The sequence below is a fragment of the Otolemur garnettii genome, unplaced genomic scaffold (assembly GCF_000181295.1).
Source record: "Otolemur garnettii isolate 467f Iridium unplaced genomic scaffold, OtoGar3 scaffold00012, whole genome shotgun sequence".
Taxonomy (NCBI): domain Eukaryota; kingdom Metazoa; phylum Chordata; class Mammalia; order Primates; family Galagidae; genus Otolemur; species Otolemur garnettii.
Genome location: NW_003852407.1, coordinates 4,975,857 through 4,991,382, shown reverse-complemented (window position 1 = coordinate 4,991,382; position 15,526 = coordinate 4,975,857). Strand labels below are relative to the sequence as shown.

Genomic DNA, 15,526 nt, shown 5'->3' with positions numbered 1-15,526 from the left:
GAGGGGAGGGAAGGGCAGAAGTCAGGAAGGCACTGAGCCAGCAGAGCTGTCTTCCTTTCATGACCTGCTACAAACCCAAGAACCAGGAGAACACTGTCAGTCCTATGGAGCCCTTCAAGTCTCCCCCCACGGAGCCCTTTTGTCAAAATCGGGGAGCCACATACTCTTGCTTCACCTCCGAGTGGGGAGGAAGGGTTGGAGGGGTTTCAAATGCAGCAGAGGGGGCAATTGCCAGCAATGCCAAGGCCTGGAAGAATCCACAGCTCAAAAAGCAAACATAATTGCTGGGCAGCCAGGCAGTTTGTCTGTTTTCAGGAATCAGGTGAAGGGAGGCAGGTACCTGGTGGCCCCTATCCCTTTGATGTTGGCCCAGGTGTCCCAAGAGACTCTGTACAGCATCAGAGGGGGCTTGTGGAAATGGGGCACATGTGTGTATTTCCCAGGGAACATGAGCCCGGAAAGCAGGGCAGCACTTGGTGTTCCAGAACAGCTTGCGAGCCGCAGTCAGGCATGAAGCTCCCCCACTTCCTGGGACTCCTGTCTACTTCTGCCACATTTCTCACCTGTGCTAATACAGAGGTGGATGTGGTAAGCTCTGTCCAGTAAGAGAAACTGCTTCACCAGGGACTTGGGGAGTGCAAAGCTCTCAACCTCTCCAGGATTCTTTGGCCGGACAGGTGTGTATGTGTGTGTCTGGGGAGGGGAAGTAAATTACCAGCCCACCTTCTTAGCAGGATGACACCGAGGTACAGAGTGCTGACCTGTCCGAGGTTGCAGGATAGGTAAGGGAAAAAATGGGCCTGTACTCCAGGAACCGGGCTCTTGTCCCCAGGAGGCCTCCTATTTCTAAGTGGCAGCTGGGCGTTTTTCTAAAGGATCCCAGGACTGTTGGAGACTGGGAAGAGACCCTTTAGAGAGTGTTGGCAGGGACCGCCCTCCTTCTAGCTCCAATCAGTTGGCCTTCTTATAGCTCTCATAGTTCCAAAGTGCTCCAGGGTACCCAGCCAGTGGCCCATGCCAGTTTCTATGTGAGTGGAAAAGAGACAGGGAGGGAGAGGGAGGCCAGGGCTCCAGGCCCTTCTGAGGAGATGCTCATCCCACACATCAGCAAAAAGGTGGCAGCTGCCTTAGAAGGCCCAGAAAATACCATTGTTGTTAATAGATATTTTTGCATTTTCCCTTTGTGTTTTTAAAATAAAAAGTTCAGACCCACTGGGCGGGGCAGAGTAGGGCTGGTGGGAGAAGGGACAGTGGGGCGGGGGGCTGGAATTGGCAAGGACCAGCTTAGTTGTTGGCTTCAGACATGGAGGCCACGTGGTTGAGACCAGCGAGCCCGGGTAGCCCGGCCAGGCCCGCGGCCCACGGGTCGGGCAGTGGAAAGTAGGGCCGCGCTGCGGCCACGTTCTCGGCCAGCGCGAAGGCCAGTAGGCCCCCCGGGTTCCTCTCGGCCTCCAGCTGAGCGCGCCCGAACAGCTTCATCTGCGTCTCCTCGAACTGTCGCTCGAGCTCCTGCAAGCTCAGGGCGCCCTTGGGTGCCGCCAGGAAGTGCTTGGTGGGGCTCGGGCCGGGGAGGCACACGGCAGCGCTGCCCAGGTGGCCGCCCACCTCGCCCAGCGCGGGAGGCATCACGAAAGCCGCCTTGTCGGGGGCCGGGCCGCCCGGCCCGAAGAGCAGACTGGCGGCCCTCCAGGCGGTGGGTTTGCGGCCGCGCCGGGGCCGTGCCATGCGGCAGCTCTGGCGTTTGATGTGGCGGTGCAGGTGGTCGGAGCGCGTGAAGCTCTTATAGCAGAACTCGCACTGGTAGGGCCGCACGCCCGTGTGGATGCGCATGTGGTTCTTGAGGTCGTAGTTGTGCACGAACTTGGCGTTGCAATGAATGCACAGGTAGGGCCGCTCCCCCGTGTGCTTCCGCATGTGGATCTTCAGCTTGTCTTGCCTGCAATGCAGGGCCCCAGAGTCAGTCCTCCTGCAGATCACCATCAGCCACTCCTACCCCTCTGCTCTTTCCTCCAGAACCTGCTGGGGCTGCCTAGTGCCATGGAGTAAAACCCCACAAACGGGACTCTAAACAGGTATGTCTACTTACCTGGATTAGAGGGATGGGGAAGGAGCAGTGTCCTGAAGAGGATACCCCCCTCCAAATCTCTTTTCACACACCGCTCAGAGCCCTGCTCTTTATCAGAGGCTTATCTCAGAGTGGAATATGTATTTGCTGGGAAAGTACTTCTCCAGAAGTCAGCATTCCGGCCGTAGTTCTCTGGTGGCACAACAACTTTTCCTGATTCTAGATTAAATTTTAATCTCAGCCCACTCTCTCCAGGCTACAGTCTCCCTCTGGCTTCCTCCTTGTGCTTTTGCCCTAAGCCCTTGATCCCATCCCAGCCCCTGAGCTGTTGAGATCTGTCTGTCCTCCACACTAATCTGGGAGGCTACAGAAACTTGGGCACACCTTGTTCAAGTCTCCTGCATGGTGGTTTCTTATCCTAAGCCCTGGGCTCTCTTCTTTGTCTACAGACAATTTCAGGGTTCACAAAAGAACCAGGTGCAACAAGAATGCAGCCTAATCTAGGGGAATACTTTTCAGGGTTTAAGTGGTATTATTCAGAGGTACAGTATGGTGTAGGTGGGGCTCCTATCAGGGGTCTGGGGGCCCTTGCTCCAGCTGCAGACCCGCCACTAAATTGCTGAGTGGCCTTAGGCAACATACTGAACCTCTCTGTGCAGAGCTGAACTTAGGGTCAGACATCAGTTCCCATTGACTAGGGCTAAAAGAATGTAGGTTTATGTGAGCTAGAGTTTACATACCTCCTGGTGGTCTTGAAAGGAAAACTGACATCAGGGGTTGTTTTAGTAAAGACTGAGCACTGGGTAAACAAGTTTAAGAAGCCTTTCAGCCAGGCTGAGGCACAGACAACCAGGTTGCAAGGTCATTCTGCAGTCTTCCCCAGTAGGGCGAGCAGGCCAGGAAGCTCTGTGTCCAGCCTCACCTCCTCCCTGCATGTGTGGCTTAGATGGAGCGTCTGTATATAATTTCAGGCTTGGCTTTGAGGTCAGATGTGGAGCCCAGGTGTCCTCCCTAAAATGGCCCGATTTAAACTATCATACCTGGACAGCAGGCACTGGTCCTGGCCTCTTGGTGGCCCCTGGCCACTAGAGGTCTCACTGGGTCTTATTTTCAAAACAGTTCCCAGGGGCAGGGCAGGAGTGAAAAGGACATTCCAATGAACACTGGCAGGCACCAGGGGAGGAGGGTCAGAGAGGACGGATCTGGTCTTTCTACCTGTGCCCATAGGAGGGCTGGAGGGCCCCTGGGAGGGACAGAGGAGGGGTGTGGGTGGACAGAGAGGAGGAAAGGGGGTGCAGTTGCCCAAGGCTGGCTGCTTCTCTTCATACCAGACCCTTCTTCCTGTCACATCTCCCTGCTCCTGCCTCTTCTCTGCCCTACCAGCCACCCCCAGGCACATAGTACCCTCCTGTGATATCCACCCCCCACCAGCGCTACCCTGGTATCTGAAACCCAAATTTCACGCAGAGGATTTGATTTTTGAGCAGGATTGGATTTTTAGCATCTAGGCTAGTGGGTCCCAAACTTGAGCATGCATCAGAGCCATGGTTAGGACTTCAGCACTGGGCCGTGTTCCCACAGGTTCTGATGTACTAGTTCTGGGGTGGACAAAGAATTTGCATTTCTAACAAGTTGCCAGATGCTGCTGCTTGTCCATGGTCCATGTGCTGAGAACCAATGGCCTGGGCACATCCTTTACTTTGCAGGTGGGCAGACTGAGGCAAAGCCAGGGGAACCTCTCAAGATCTCCCAGAAGGAATTGTAGAGCTGGGACCCTAAGAGACAAGGCCTCCTTCTCCCCATGCACTTTGGCTTGTGTGAAAACATTAAGGATGGGGTGCACAGTGCCATCTGTAACACATAGTGATTCGCCCGGCTCTGAGGACAACGCAGATGCTAAGTGGTCAGTAAGCCTCCCTGACCAGGGCCTGGCAAAGAGCACAGCTCAGAATCAGCTGACCAGGGCTTTAAATACATCATCTCATTTGATCCTCACCACAACCTGATGAGGTAGATTTTTTTTTAAAGTCACTATTACACATAATTAGTAGCAATGACCCTAGGGCCACTCACAAACAATGCACAATGCAAATGATAAATCTTCAAATGCAAAGAGCCTACTATAAATATCCACAGCTTTCCCCAAATTTCTCATTAGGGCATCTAAAATAAGTCCCACTTTGGTGGCAACTGGCCAAGTGGGTGAGAAGTGCTGAGAAGGTACCTATAATGTCCTTTCACTGGGCACCTGCCATGGGCAATGGAATACATTATTTCAGTGGTCCTGGAGGGTCATTATTCAGAGGCAAGGAATGGTGTAGGGATAGGCCACCACTAGGAGTCTGAGAGCCCTTGCTCTAGCTGCAGACCCATCACTCATCTGTTGGTGACCATAGCAACTTATTTAACCTCTCCCATTGTCCAGGGCTGATGGAGAGGACATGGGCTTGTGTGAGTTAGAGTCAGCACACATGGTGTGACTTCCTCACTTGGAGGAAGAGAGGAGGCCCACAGGAATCAAGAGCTTCCCAAAGGTATCCAGCCAGTGAGGGGCAAAGGGACTTGGCTGGCTCCCTGTGTGTGGTTTGCTTGCAAGTTGTTCTGGGGGCGAGAAAGGGTGGATTTTCGTACAAAGTCTCCCAGCCTGTGGCCTATGGTCTGCTTCAAAAAGTGCAGACCAGATCAAGAGGTGTTACTTTCATTCTCATGAGGAAATAGAGGCAAAGGGAGGTACAGTAATACATTCCTAGCTTCCTTGATCTTGGGCAATACACAAATGTTGTCATAGAACTGGGAGCAGCTTTAGGGAACACCTACTCCAACTACCTCACATTAGGCAGGGGAAGCTGAGGCCTGGAGAGGGGAGGAGACTTGGGCAAGAGCAAGGTCACACACCTCCTCGGATGCAGGACCAGGCCCTGAAACTTGCCCCCCGACTCTTCCCAAAGTGCTTTAGTGCACTGAGGGCGGATGATCCCTCCACTCATTTGTTCAGTGACATTTCCCACGTGCCATACTTCCTCCAGCCCTCACTCAGCATGTGACGTGGAGGGCACCCATGCCTGCTTTGATGAGAACCTGCCAGATGCCCTTTCATATCCTATGCCACGCATGACATTGAAGGTAGGAATAGAGGGTGCTCATCACGTGCTTGTTGACAGGCCTGTGGGACAATTTCTGAATTCTCCAACTCTAAATCCAACACAGTCCTCTCTGGGCCTTGTCTGCTGTCCTGTTCCATTTCTTTGTACTGGGGACCCAGCCAAGGTCACAGTCACCCAAGCCTAGACCTATATTCCTGTTCCTGGCTCAGAGAGCTCATGTTCAAGAAAGATGAGCTAGTCCTCCTGAGCTCATCCCTGACTCAGAGGAGAGGGCTACTGGCCTTGGCCTCCAGGACGGCTCCTAATCAGGAGATGCCTTCCCAGCAGTGTCCCCCCTGCACTTCCTGTAACCTGATGGTCCGAGACAAACTCTTCCTGCTACCATTGCTAATAACATTACATTATCTTAATAAGGTTCTCAGAGCTATCCTGAGTGGGAGGACTGAAAGAAAATAAAGGGAAAGCAAAAGCTGGGCTCCTAGCCCTGTCTGGAGAGCAGACAGCTGGCACTGGAAGAGGGTGGGGAGTTGTCGCCTTTGGGAGTCTGAGAGGGACTTGGCAGGGGCTGGTGAAAGCAGGCTTGTCAGAGAGCCACTTCTTAGGGTGCAGAGGTTGTCCAGCCCTTCCCAGGATGGCGTGTCTTCCAGCTGCTGTCTTTTGGGGCCAGTCTCTTCTCATCTTGCAGTTTGTTGCCCTCACTACTTGTCCCATTAGATATGGCAGGGCGTTTCTGGGAGCCAGGCTGAGGCAGAATGTAGGGGCTGGGAGGGAGACTGGGCAGCCGTGCTCTCTAGGAGCTCCCGGGTGAAAGGCCAGGGAGGCAGGAGTTAAGAGGAGGGAGATGCTGAGGCCTTTACAGGCCAGCCCCAGGCCCAGTTGGCAGTGATGGCAGCACGCAGTGGGATAATGACCCATTGGGGGAGGCACCTGTGATGTCTGTGTGTGCAGCAGTGTCCCTTTGTATGAGGACAAACACCTTCTGACCTTTCCTGGATCACATGCTCCCTGGTCCTCAAGGCCTATCCCAGGGGTCACCTCAGACAGCGCCCTGTAGTCCTTCCTTACCTTTGGCCTGGCTCCTGGGCCCCAGGGAAGAGGAGGAAAAGCACCCCAGATGGGGAGGGCCTGGGGTAGCAGTGGTCCAGACTGCCTCTGCCTATGTCCTGGAAGAGCTTCTATCCTCAAGTCAAATTTGAAAGACAGAAGCTGTCTCTCTGGGGCCAGCACAGGAAGAAAACAGTGCTCTTGAGCTAAGCTAAGGGAGTGCAGACGCAGAGGGAGGCCCGAGTGATTATGGGGTGATCTGAGCTAGGAGGGACCAGCAGGGGGATGGTTGAAGCCTTTGAGTCCCTGCTTGGGAGTATTTCATATCTGGGACAGATGAGTGGTGGTTCAACTGGTGGTACTGGCTAAAATCTAGAACTGAATCAAAGCAGAGGCTCCTGACACCAAAGAATGGACAATACCAATATGGGGAGGCCACTGTCCCTCTTGCCAGAGACCGTAACAAAAGCAGTAGGCAGGGCCTTAGGGCAGAGGAGCTCTGTTGGGAGGACTCCCACACCCCTCCACCTTGGCTGTAGCTGCTGAAATCATTAGGATTGGTGTCCCCCTGGGGTGTGGACATTCTGGGAGGCTAGAACACAGAGCTTGGCCCAAAGTTCCCCATTCAGGGGACCCTGACCTTTCCCAGCATCAAGGAAGGAGGAAAGGAGGGCTGGTCAGAAAGCAGAAGCTATGGAGAGGCTTGAACTCCAGGGGGGAAACAGTGTTCGAGAAGAGAGTTTGAGGGCAGCATGGCTAGGGTGCCTCTCCGCCTTGGTGGGGGCAGTGAAGACACTGCAGGGCCTAGTCTCAGAGAGTGGTGTGGCCTTGTAAGGGAGTCTGGGAGTCCTAGGTCAAGGAAATAGCCACTGCTGCTTTAAATGGCTGCCAAAGAGCCTTCAGGTAGGAAGAAGGGTATGGATCATGGTTGGGGGAATTCTGCCAAAAAGAAGGGCCCCATGGAAAGGCTGCTAGGGGCCTGAGCTGTAGGGAGAATTATAGGAAAAGCATAGAAAAGAGTCCTTGCAGGGAAGCTCTAGAGAGAGGGTGGGTAGCAAAGGACCAGTGGTTCTGAAGAATGTGTGGGGAGGGGAGTGGGAAGTGTCCAACAAGGACAACCACAGCCCACACTGAGCAATAAAGTCCCTGGAGGGAGGCAGGCCTGAGCAATCTCCTCCACCCCTTCTGGGGACCCAAGAGCTTGTCTGATCTTTTTCAGAAGGGTCAGAGCCCAGTGGGAACCAAGCAAGGGGAGGTGCTGATGGGGCTGGAATGCAGCTGCCCTGGCTGGACACAGGCCTGGGGCCAGATGGCTGTCATCCTGCCAGCAGGAGTAACCCAGGGGAGGGAAGGGCAGATGGCTGATGGCCTCAGCCGCCCCACTGCTGATCTGGGCAGGAAAGGGAGACTGCAGACACCGAGGCCACCCCAAGTGACCACCAGGAATGTGCTGGGAGGAAAGACTCTGGAATGTGACCCTTCTATACAACACAGCCTTGCTTCCCACACCAGGAGGCCTACTCCTGGACAGTGTTACAGTGTCCAAAAGACAGAAATCTGTCTGCAGTGACTGAACAAGTTTAAAGCTTTCCTTAGGAAGGCAGGGCCCACAGACTGGCCAGACCCAGTGAGGACCTCACAGAAGGTTGTGCGTGGGGAGTCCCCTGGGCAGGGAGTAGGAAGGAAGGGAGACAGGGATGTGGGGTGCTGGGTGAGCTCACTGTGTGGCACAGGGACCCTGAGACAGGCATCCCACTGCAGTCAGCAGCCCATTGTTCCCCTAGAGGGAGAGGTATTCCCAATGTCAGCCATTTTCCAGGGGACAGGTGTGGGAAGTCTAGGAGGTGGAACCTGGATTGGCAGGAGAGGGTGCCCAAGGCTGATTCTGGGGCTTTCCTGCATCTGGCCTATGAAGAGCTTTGAAGCCATCTCCAGGGTGTTGGAGCCACGGGCTAGAGCCAGGCCCACTGAAGATGAGTAAATGGTATGTGGATTTGGCTCTCCTATGGTGTCCTGGTTTATCTCCCCTCTGCCATCCCTGTGCCTTTGTCAACCTCTGCACAGGTGTTCCCGCCAGCACTGGGGGCCAGGTGGCAGGCTGGTATAAAGGGACGTCCAAGGGAGTAAACCTTAGGGACTTTGGGTCCAGCTGCTCTTTGAGACAACAGAAACAGTGCCCCAAGGTCAGCACTGTGGGAGGCCTGGGTGGTCATCTCACTCCCAGGGGGAAGGGGGCATAGGCCTGTCCCTCTGCCTGGCAAAGTCTCTCCACTGACCCTTTCTGTTTGGGGTTTCTCTCCCAGAAGCAGCACCCTGGAAGCCATCAGTGTTGTCTTTCAAAGCCATCACCAAAGGAGTCTGCAGAGCTATTTGAGCAATGTCACTGTCATGAACATATTTCTGAAACTCTTCCCTGGCAACTTTGAATAGAGTTTTGCAAGCCACCCAAGAGAGCAGGTCTCATTACTTTATAGGACTCAGTACGACTTGACTTGTTTTGTTCTCCTGGGAAAGCATAGTCCCTGATTTGATATCTAACCTGATTCAAAAAATTTCACTCTATTCTCAGTCCAAAGCTTTGGCCCACTGAGGAAAATCAAAAGAATGAGCCTCCAGCAATTTCCAGTGATAAATCTCCACGAAGATGTGGGGTGCCAGCTATGCCATTAGAGTAAGTGTGGGTCTCTAAGGGAAATTCTTTCAGGGGGGCAGGGGCAGTGTGGAGGAGGGATCTTGTCTCACAGGACATGGCTGAGAAGATTAGCCTCACACCAGGGACTACAAGTGGTACCAATAGGCCATATTTTCCAAAGATGAGGTTTATACAAAACCTGGCCCTGGACAGGTCTTCCCCCACATCATCCCACATCATCCCACCAGTCATGTGGCAGTGCAGAGAAGGTTCATCATACACAGCTATGCAAAAATCACGGTGCAGAGAAGACATATCATGCACCGTTGCTGATGGAGTGGAGTCTATGGAACTTGAGTGTTTATAATGTATTGATGTCAAGTTTCAAATTTTAAAACAGCATAAAGTTATTCCTTTTCCTAACAAGGACAGGCAGAGGGGAGAACATCAAAAGAGGCCCATCCCTTGGGCTTGACCCAAAAATGATTGACAGAGTCTACAGGAATCTCTGTAGTCTCCTGGCCGTTGGCTTTGCTATCACATGTGGACTGAGATTCTACCCACAGCCTTGCCATTTCCACTGCGCTTGCCTGTGGCCAGCCAGCCAGCGGCCAGCCAGCCAGCCAGTGGGAAGGGAACTGTAAAGGATGGCAATAGCGACTCCCCATCTTCCAGGGCATGGCCGGGGTGAGAGGACTCGTCATCACTTAGGACAGGCCCTGGCATGCGGAACATGCTTAAGCAAGAGTAATCTCAGCTCCTCTAAATAAAATGAAGGGGTGCCCTCCACCAGGGAGTGTCAGACTGGACTCCCTGGATTCAGGGTGAGCAGGGAAGGGAGGGGGAGGCCAAACAGGGAAGGTGCTGAGGCCTCTTAATTCTGTCCAAACCAGAACAGCTCTGCTCTTGCCTGTTTTATGTCCTGGGCTTCCGCCTAATATTGCATTTGAGAAAATACTTGACCAACACACCAGGTGATGCGTAGTCCTGTCTACCAATGAAGTTGATCCCGGGGGGGTCTCTCTCTCCATCCCCTGCCCTCTGGTCCCTCTCTACTGGCACCTCGCGGCCACCGGCCCTGCCCGCCACCCCCCAGGCGGGGCTGCGATGCGCACCTGGTGAAGCGGACCTCGCAGATGTTGCACATGTATGGCTTCTCCCCAGTGTGGGTCCTCATGTGCCGCGGCAGCTTCCCTGCTCCCATGATGACTTTGTGGCAGATGGGACACTGCTGAGAGGCCTTGGGCTTCAGCTTGCGCTCCTCCACCAGTGGCCAGGGTGGGAAGAGGCCTCCTAGGTGGGTGGCACTCAGGAAGTTGAGATAGGCACCGTAGTCATTCTCTGCCTTGATGGGGCCCAGAGGCCCCCCAGGCAGGTCAGGGAACATGTCCTTGAAGAAGTCGCTAGGGAAGGGCGGTGGTGGGGGTGGGGGCAGCTCCTCTTTTTCCTCCTCCTTGATCTTCCGGTTTTTGATGACCAGATCCAGTGGCCCACTGTCCATGGGCTGCTCGGGCAGTGGGGTGAAGGCACCGAAGTCCCCTGGCCAGAGATGTGGGAAGAAGTCCGGGGTGAATGGAGACAGGGAGGGTCTCCTGTCGGGGATATTGGCTTTGGGGTACAGGTTCTCCCTCAGCAGAGATTCAATGGAGAAGTCCCGGATCACACCCAGATGGCCAGGGCTGCCAGCCTGGAAGGGGTCAGGGAAGTCCCTGGGTGTGTCTGAATAGGCCTTCTCTGTGAGATGGTCCGTCTTGGAAGGGCTTTGGTGGCAGCTGATGTCCTGGGGGTCAGGCAAGTTTTCCTGGTCAGCAAAATCCTCTGTGTCATCATCGTCATCCTCCTCTTCCTCCTCCTCTTCCTCGTCCTCCTCCTCATCGTCATCATCGTCATCATCGTCATCCTCCTTGTCGTCCTCCTCTGCCCCATCCCCCCCAGGCTCCATGATCTCCAGGCACACGTTCACGATGCATGGGATCTCTAGCATCCTGGCAGCGTTGAGGACGTGCTGGACATTGCTGGCAGTGATGGTGAGCGTGGAGGTGTAGGCGAACTCCAGGATGGCGGCCAGAGCCTCAGGCTGCACGAAGTCGATCTCGTAGACATAGGGCTGGCTGGCTAGGGTGCCGGCCGTGAAGAGCTTCTTAAAGTACTTGCTGCAGGCGGCCAGGACGGAGCGGTGCGTCCGGTACTCCTGCTCCTGCACCACCAGGAGCACATCACAGAGCAGCCCATCGTGCCGCTGCTCGTTGAGGCTGCACAGGACCTCACTGCTGTGGTTGGGGAAGGGAATGCCGATGAGCTCGTCAATGCCATTGGCCATGTTCTCAGCCAGAGCCCTGCAGAGACACACAGAGAGGGAGACCGGGTTAGCCAGCATGACCCTGGGAGGCTGGGCCTCCACGGCCCCATACCACCCCTTGGAGTGACGGTTTCCCCGAACAATGAAGTCGCCCTCTTGCCTCTCAGCTGGGCCAGATCTTACCTGCAAGCCACAGCCTGAGTCACAAGCTGGGGCTTTTCACCAGGCCACTGAGCTCATTCCCCTGGACTAAGCCTCTTCAAGTTAGGCTTCTCACTGGGCAGCCCGGGCCAGCTACTTAGAAAGGCTACAGAGGCTTCCTGCAGGCTTGAGTTCACTGAATTCCACTTTGTGGATGAGCAGTTGCCAAATACCAGGATGAATAGCCACAGGAAACCCAACTCTTCCCTGCACTACAAGGACGGTACCCCCCTCTCCCCTCACCCACACAATGGCTGCGGGTCAAGGCCCGCTCACTGTGTCTGCTAAGAAAGTGCTGGGGCTTGTTTCACAGACCCTCTGGTTCTGTAACAAACTGACACATTGCACCAGCTGCTAGGAAGCTTAAAACTAATTTTGTGGCCACTTTTTAGGAAGTGGATAGGGCCTCTAAGGCATATGTTTTGCCTACTGACCTTACTTCTTGGTTCATCTTAGTTAATGAAGTTTCTTCTCATTTACAATTGTTGATTTTTAAAAAAATACTAACGTCCTATATATGCCTGTATGTGAGCCATTTCACCTATAAATAACGATATAAATCCAAGTGCACTGCTAGTTCATTTATCATGTCTGGATAAATTTTTCATGTCTGTTACCCTCATGAAAACATAAACCCCTGTGGGGAGAAGTCTCTTCTCAGACAACTTACATATGTGACATGTGGCCCGTGGCAGCCACCAGGAGAGGGTAAAGCAGAAAAGGCGACAACAGGCATCCCTTTCTTTTGGGAAGCACAATTCACTGCCCAAGTTTATCAACCTGGATAAACCTTGGTATATGTCAGAGCAGGCATCCTCAAACTATGGCCCACAGGCCACATGCAGCCTGCCTAGGACATTTATCTGGCCCGCTGGGTGTTTTTGCCATTGCTGCCTGTTCTGCTTAGCAGCTGACTTGTCCTGAGGCCCGCAACGGTCTGAGGGACAGTGAACTGGCCCCCTGTTTAAAAAGTTTGAGGACCCTTGCGTCAGAGTATGTAGGGCGCTATCTTTATGGCAAAGCTTGAACGTGGTCCAAGAAGAAATCCTAGCAAAGGCCTCACCCTTATGATACAATTAAAGTGGGGAGAAAACAAAAAGAAAAACAAAACCTGAAAGTCCTGCATCCCAGTGGGAAGTGGCCTAATGGTCCTTGTTTATCTTCTGGATGTGGGTAGTAGTGGGGGAGGGGAGGAGTGAGGCGTGCCAAGCCCACAAAATGAGCTGCAAGTGGGGCACCAGGGCATGTGGGGCGATGGTGATCCCCGCTGCCTTCTCCTCTGTCATGGAGCAGTCAGGGCCTTCCCTAAGCAAAACCACCTGGCCAGGTGCTCAGAAGGTTTCCCAGAGAGCTAAGGTCTTGTGTTTCCACCTTCTCATCTTTGAAAGGTCCAGAGACCCCACAGTCTGTGCATTCATTCCCTATATATTATTGTGTGTTCCCCTGTGCCGGGCACCATACTGGATTCTAGAAATGCACAGACAACAAACAAAGAAGGCTCCTGCTCTAACACTGCTTAAGGGGACATAACAACTGTGATAAAAATCTAGCAAGGTTCACCGAAGAGGGCACACAGATGGCAAATAAGCCATCTTATTTGAAAAGATGTTCAACACCATTATCCATTAGGGAAGTGCAAATTAAGACTATAATGAGATGTCATTACATATCTATTAGAGTAGCTAAAACAAAACACAAAAATAGTTGACAACACTAAATGCTGGTAAGGATGTGGAGAAACTGAATAACTCACGCATCATGGGGGAGAATGTAAAATGGTACAGCCAGTCTAAAACAAGATTTGGCAGTTTCTTAATAAACTAAATATGCAACTACCAGGTGACCCAGTCATTCTGTGTCTCAGAGAAATGAAGACTTATGTCCACACAAAAACCTGTACACAAATGGTCATAGCCACTTCATGCATAATAGTTAATCCCTGGTAGAGACCTGCTATCCTTGGTCAGCAGCGGGAGGATGGTTATGCACACTGTGTCCATCCATGCTATGGAATAGCATTCAGGGATCAAGGAATGAACTCTTTTTTTTTTTTTTGAGACAGAGCCTGAAGCTGTCCCCCTGGGTAGAGTGCCGTGACATCACAGCTCACAGCAACCTCCAACTCCTGGGCTCAAGTGAGTCTCCTGCCTCTGCCTCCCAAGTAGCTGGGACCATAGGTGCCCGCCACAATGCCCGGCTATTTTTTGGTTGCAGCTGTCGTTGTTTGGCAGCCTAGGCTGGATTCGAACCCGCCACCTTAGGTGTATGTGGCTGGTGCCTTAGCCACTTGAGCCACAGGCACTGAGCCAGGAATAAACTCTTGACACAAACACCAAGCGAGATGAATTTCTTGGGAATTACATTGAGTGAAAAAGCCAATCTCAGTGGGTTATACACTATATAACATTTATAGTTAACACTATATGCCATTAATACAACATTCTTCATAACAAAGTTATAGAAATGGAGACCAGATGAGTGGTTGCCAGGGATTAAAGAGGGGTTCAAGGTGAAAGGGAAGTGGGTGTAGCTATAAAAGGGAAACAGGAAGGGACCCTGTGGTAATGAGAACATTCTGGATCCTGAGTATATCAATGTTGATACACTACGGTCTTGCAAGATGTTACCACTGAAGGAAACTGAGTAAGGATACATGGGATGTAAAAACTATATCATTTTTTATAAATGTGTATGAATTAATAATTATCTCAAAACATTTAATTGAAAAAAAGCAGATTGCAAGAAACAACCTCAATCAACCCATCATTCTCTCACCATCTCTATCACCTGTCCATCTCCCATAGGGTATAATGCACAGGGAAGGGGAGAGACCCTTTACCCAGGGTGGTCAAGGGAGGCTTCTATGAGGAGGCATAGTTTGAGCTGAGACCTAGAAGATAAAGATCCAGCCATGGGAAGATGTGGGGAACAGTGTTCTGGACTGTGGGAACAGCAACACAAAGTGGGCAGCCCCACCATGGTGCCCTTGCTCTGAGGGGCCAGCTTCTTTCTGAGTGGCCCCATTTATTTAACGTGGTGGTTTTCTGCTGACAAAGCATTCCACTTCTGCATTTCGCTGGGGGCTGAGATGGACTGTGTTTACCCAGATCCCCCTAAGGGCCTGTGTAGAGATAGGTGATGGATGCCCCTCTTTCTCTCTGACTAGGGAGAGTTCCCCCAGGCTGAGGCTTCAATGGTGCAGAGAGAGCTCCAAGGCTGCTTCCCACTGTCCAAGGGAGAGAAGCTCCCAGTGGCTCCCCTCTTTCCCTGCAGCAATGAGAGTCAGAGGAAATGCAAGGGCTTAGGAAACCAGGGCCACCTGTGTGGCTGCACACCAGGGCTGCCATGCCCCAGGAGGGCTGACTGTGGGCTGCTGGGCTGGGGCAGCAGGCAGCTCCTCTGAGCCCTGGATCAGAGGGGAGACCTTGAGTCTGAGCTCCATTTAGTTTGGAGTCAGGTGCAGTGTGAGCCTCTGCACAGTGAGCAAGGGGACCCGAGGACACCTGTCCCTGCCTCTGTGGCCCCGAGCTCCCTGCCTCAGACACTGAGGACCCATGGGAGGCTAGGGAAGGGCCACCCTCACCAGCACCTTCTCTCTTCGGGCCCTAAGCAATGAGTTTCCCCAGAAGGAGTCAGAACCACCACCTGCCCTCAGGCCTCCTCATTCTTCACAAGAACCAGCTTTAGCTGCTCTTGTTTTCATCACTCCCACTTCACGGATGAGGAAAATGAAGCACAAAGAGATGACAGCACAGATGGGGAGTGAGGGCCCAGAGCCTTGAGCCCTGCCCACAACCAACTCCAGCTCCTGCATCTGGCCACAAAGGTAACCAAGAATGGCCAGGAGCCTGCTACTGGCCAGTGAGTAACAAGAGTGGGCGATCCTGCCCTCCAGGGAAGGCCAAGCAGGCCAGGGCAGACAGGGCCAGCATCAGTGGCAGAAGCATGGAGGCCTCCCAGCTCAGGCTACTGCCTTCATCACATCCTCTTAAGCCCCTGGAAGGACACTTGCTTGCTGCCCAGGCAGCCTCCCTGCTCTGTGGAAGTGGCCCCCTTAGTGGTGGTCTTGTCAAAGCTCTGGCAGGGGTGTAAGAGGAGGGGAGAGGAGATAACAGAGCTGGGGCTCAATCAGCCTTTCCAATTCTACTTTCTGAACACAGCTGTGAGTAGGTGTTCACCTG

At 53.1% G+C, this 15,526-nt stretch overlaps 1 protein-coding gene across 2 annotated transcripts in view; it reads right to left on the bottom strand.

Moving 5' to 3' along the window:
* Positions 1–947: 947 nt before the first annotated feature.
* ZBTB7C (zinc finger and BTB domain containing 7C) overlaps positions 948–15,526 on the bottom strand; it is a 346,334-nt gene continuing 331,755 nt past the window's right edge. For both annotated transcript variants that reach the window (XM_012802038.1, XM_003784714.1), the window contains 2 exons: positions 9,961–11,181; positions 948–1,936 (listed from right to left, as the gene is read on the bottom strand). In XM_012802038.1, the coding sequence (XP_012657492.1) occupies positions 1,285–1,936; positions 9,961–11,165 (1,857 nt within the window). In that variant the 5' untranslated portion in view covers positions 11,166–11,181 and the 3' untranslated portion in view covers positions 948–1,284. The remainder of the gene's footprint in view (positions 1,937–9,960; positions 11,182–15,526) is intronic.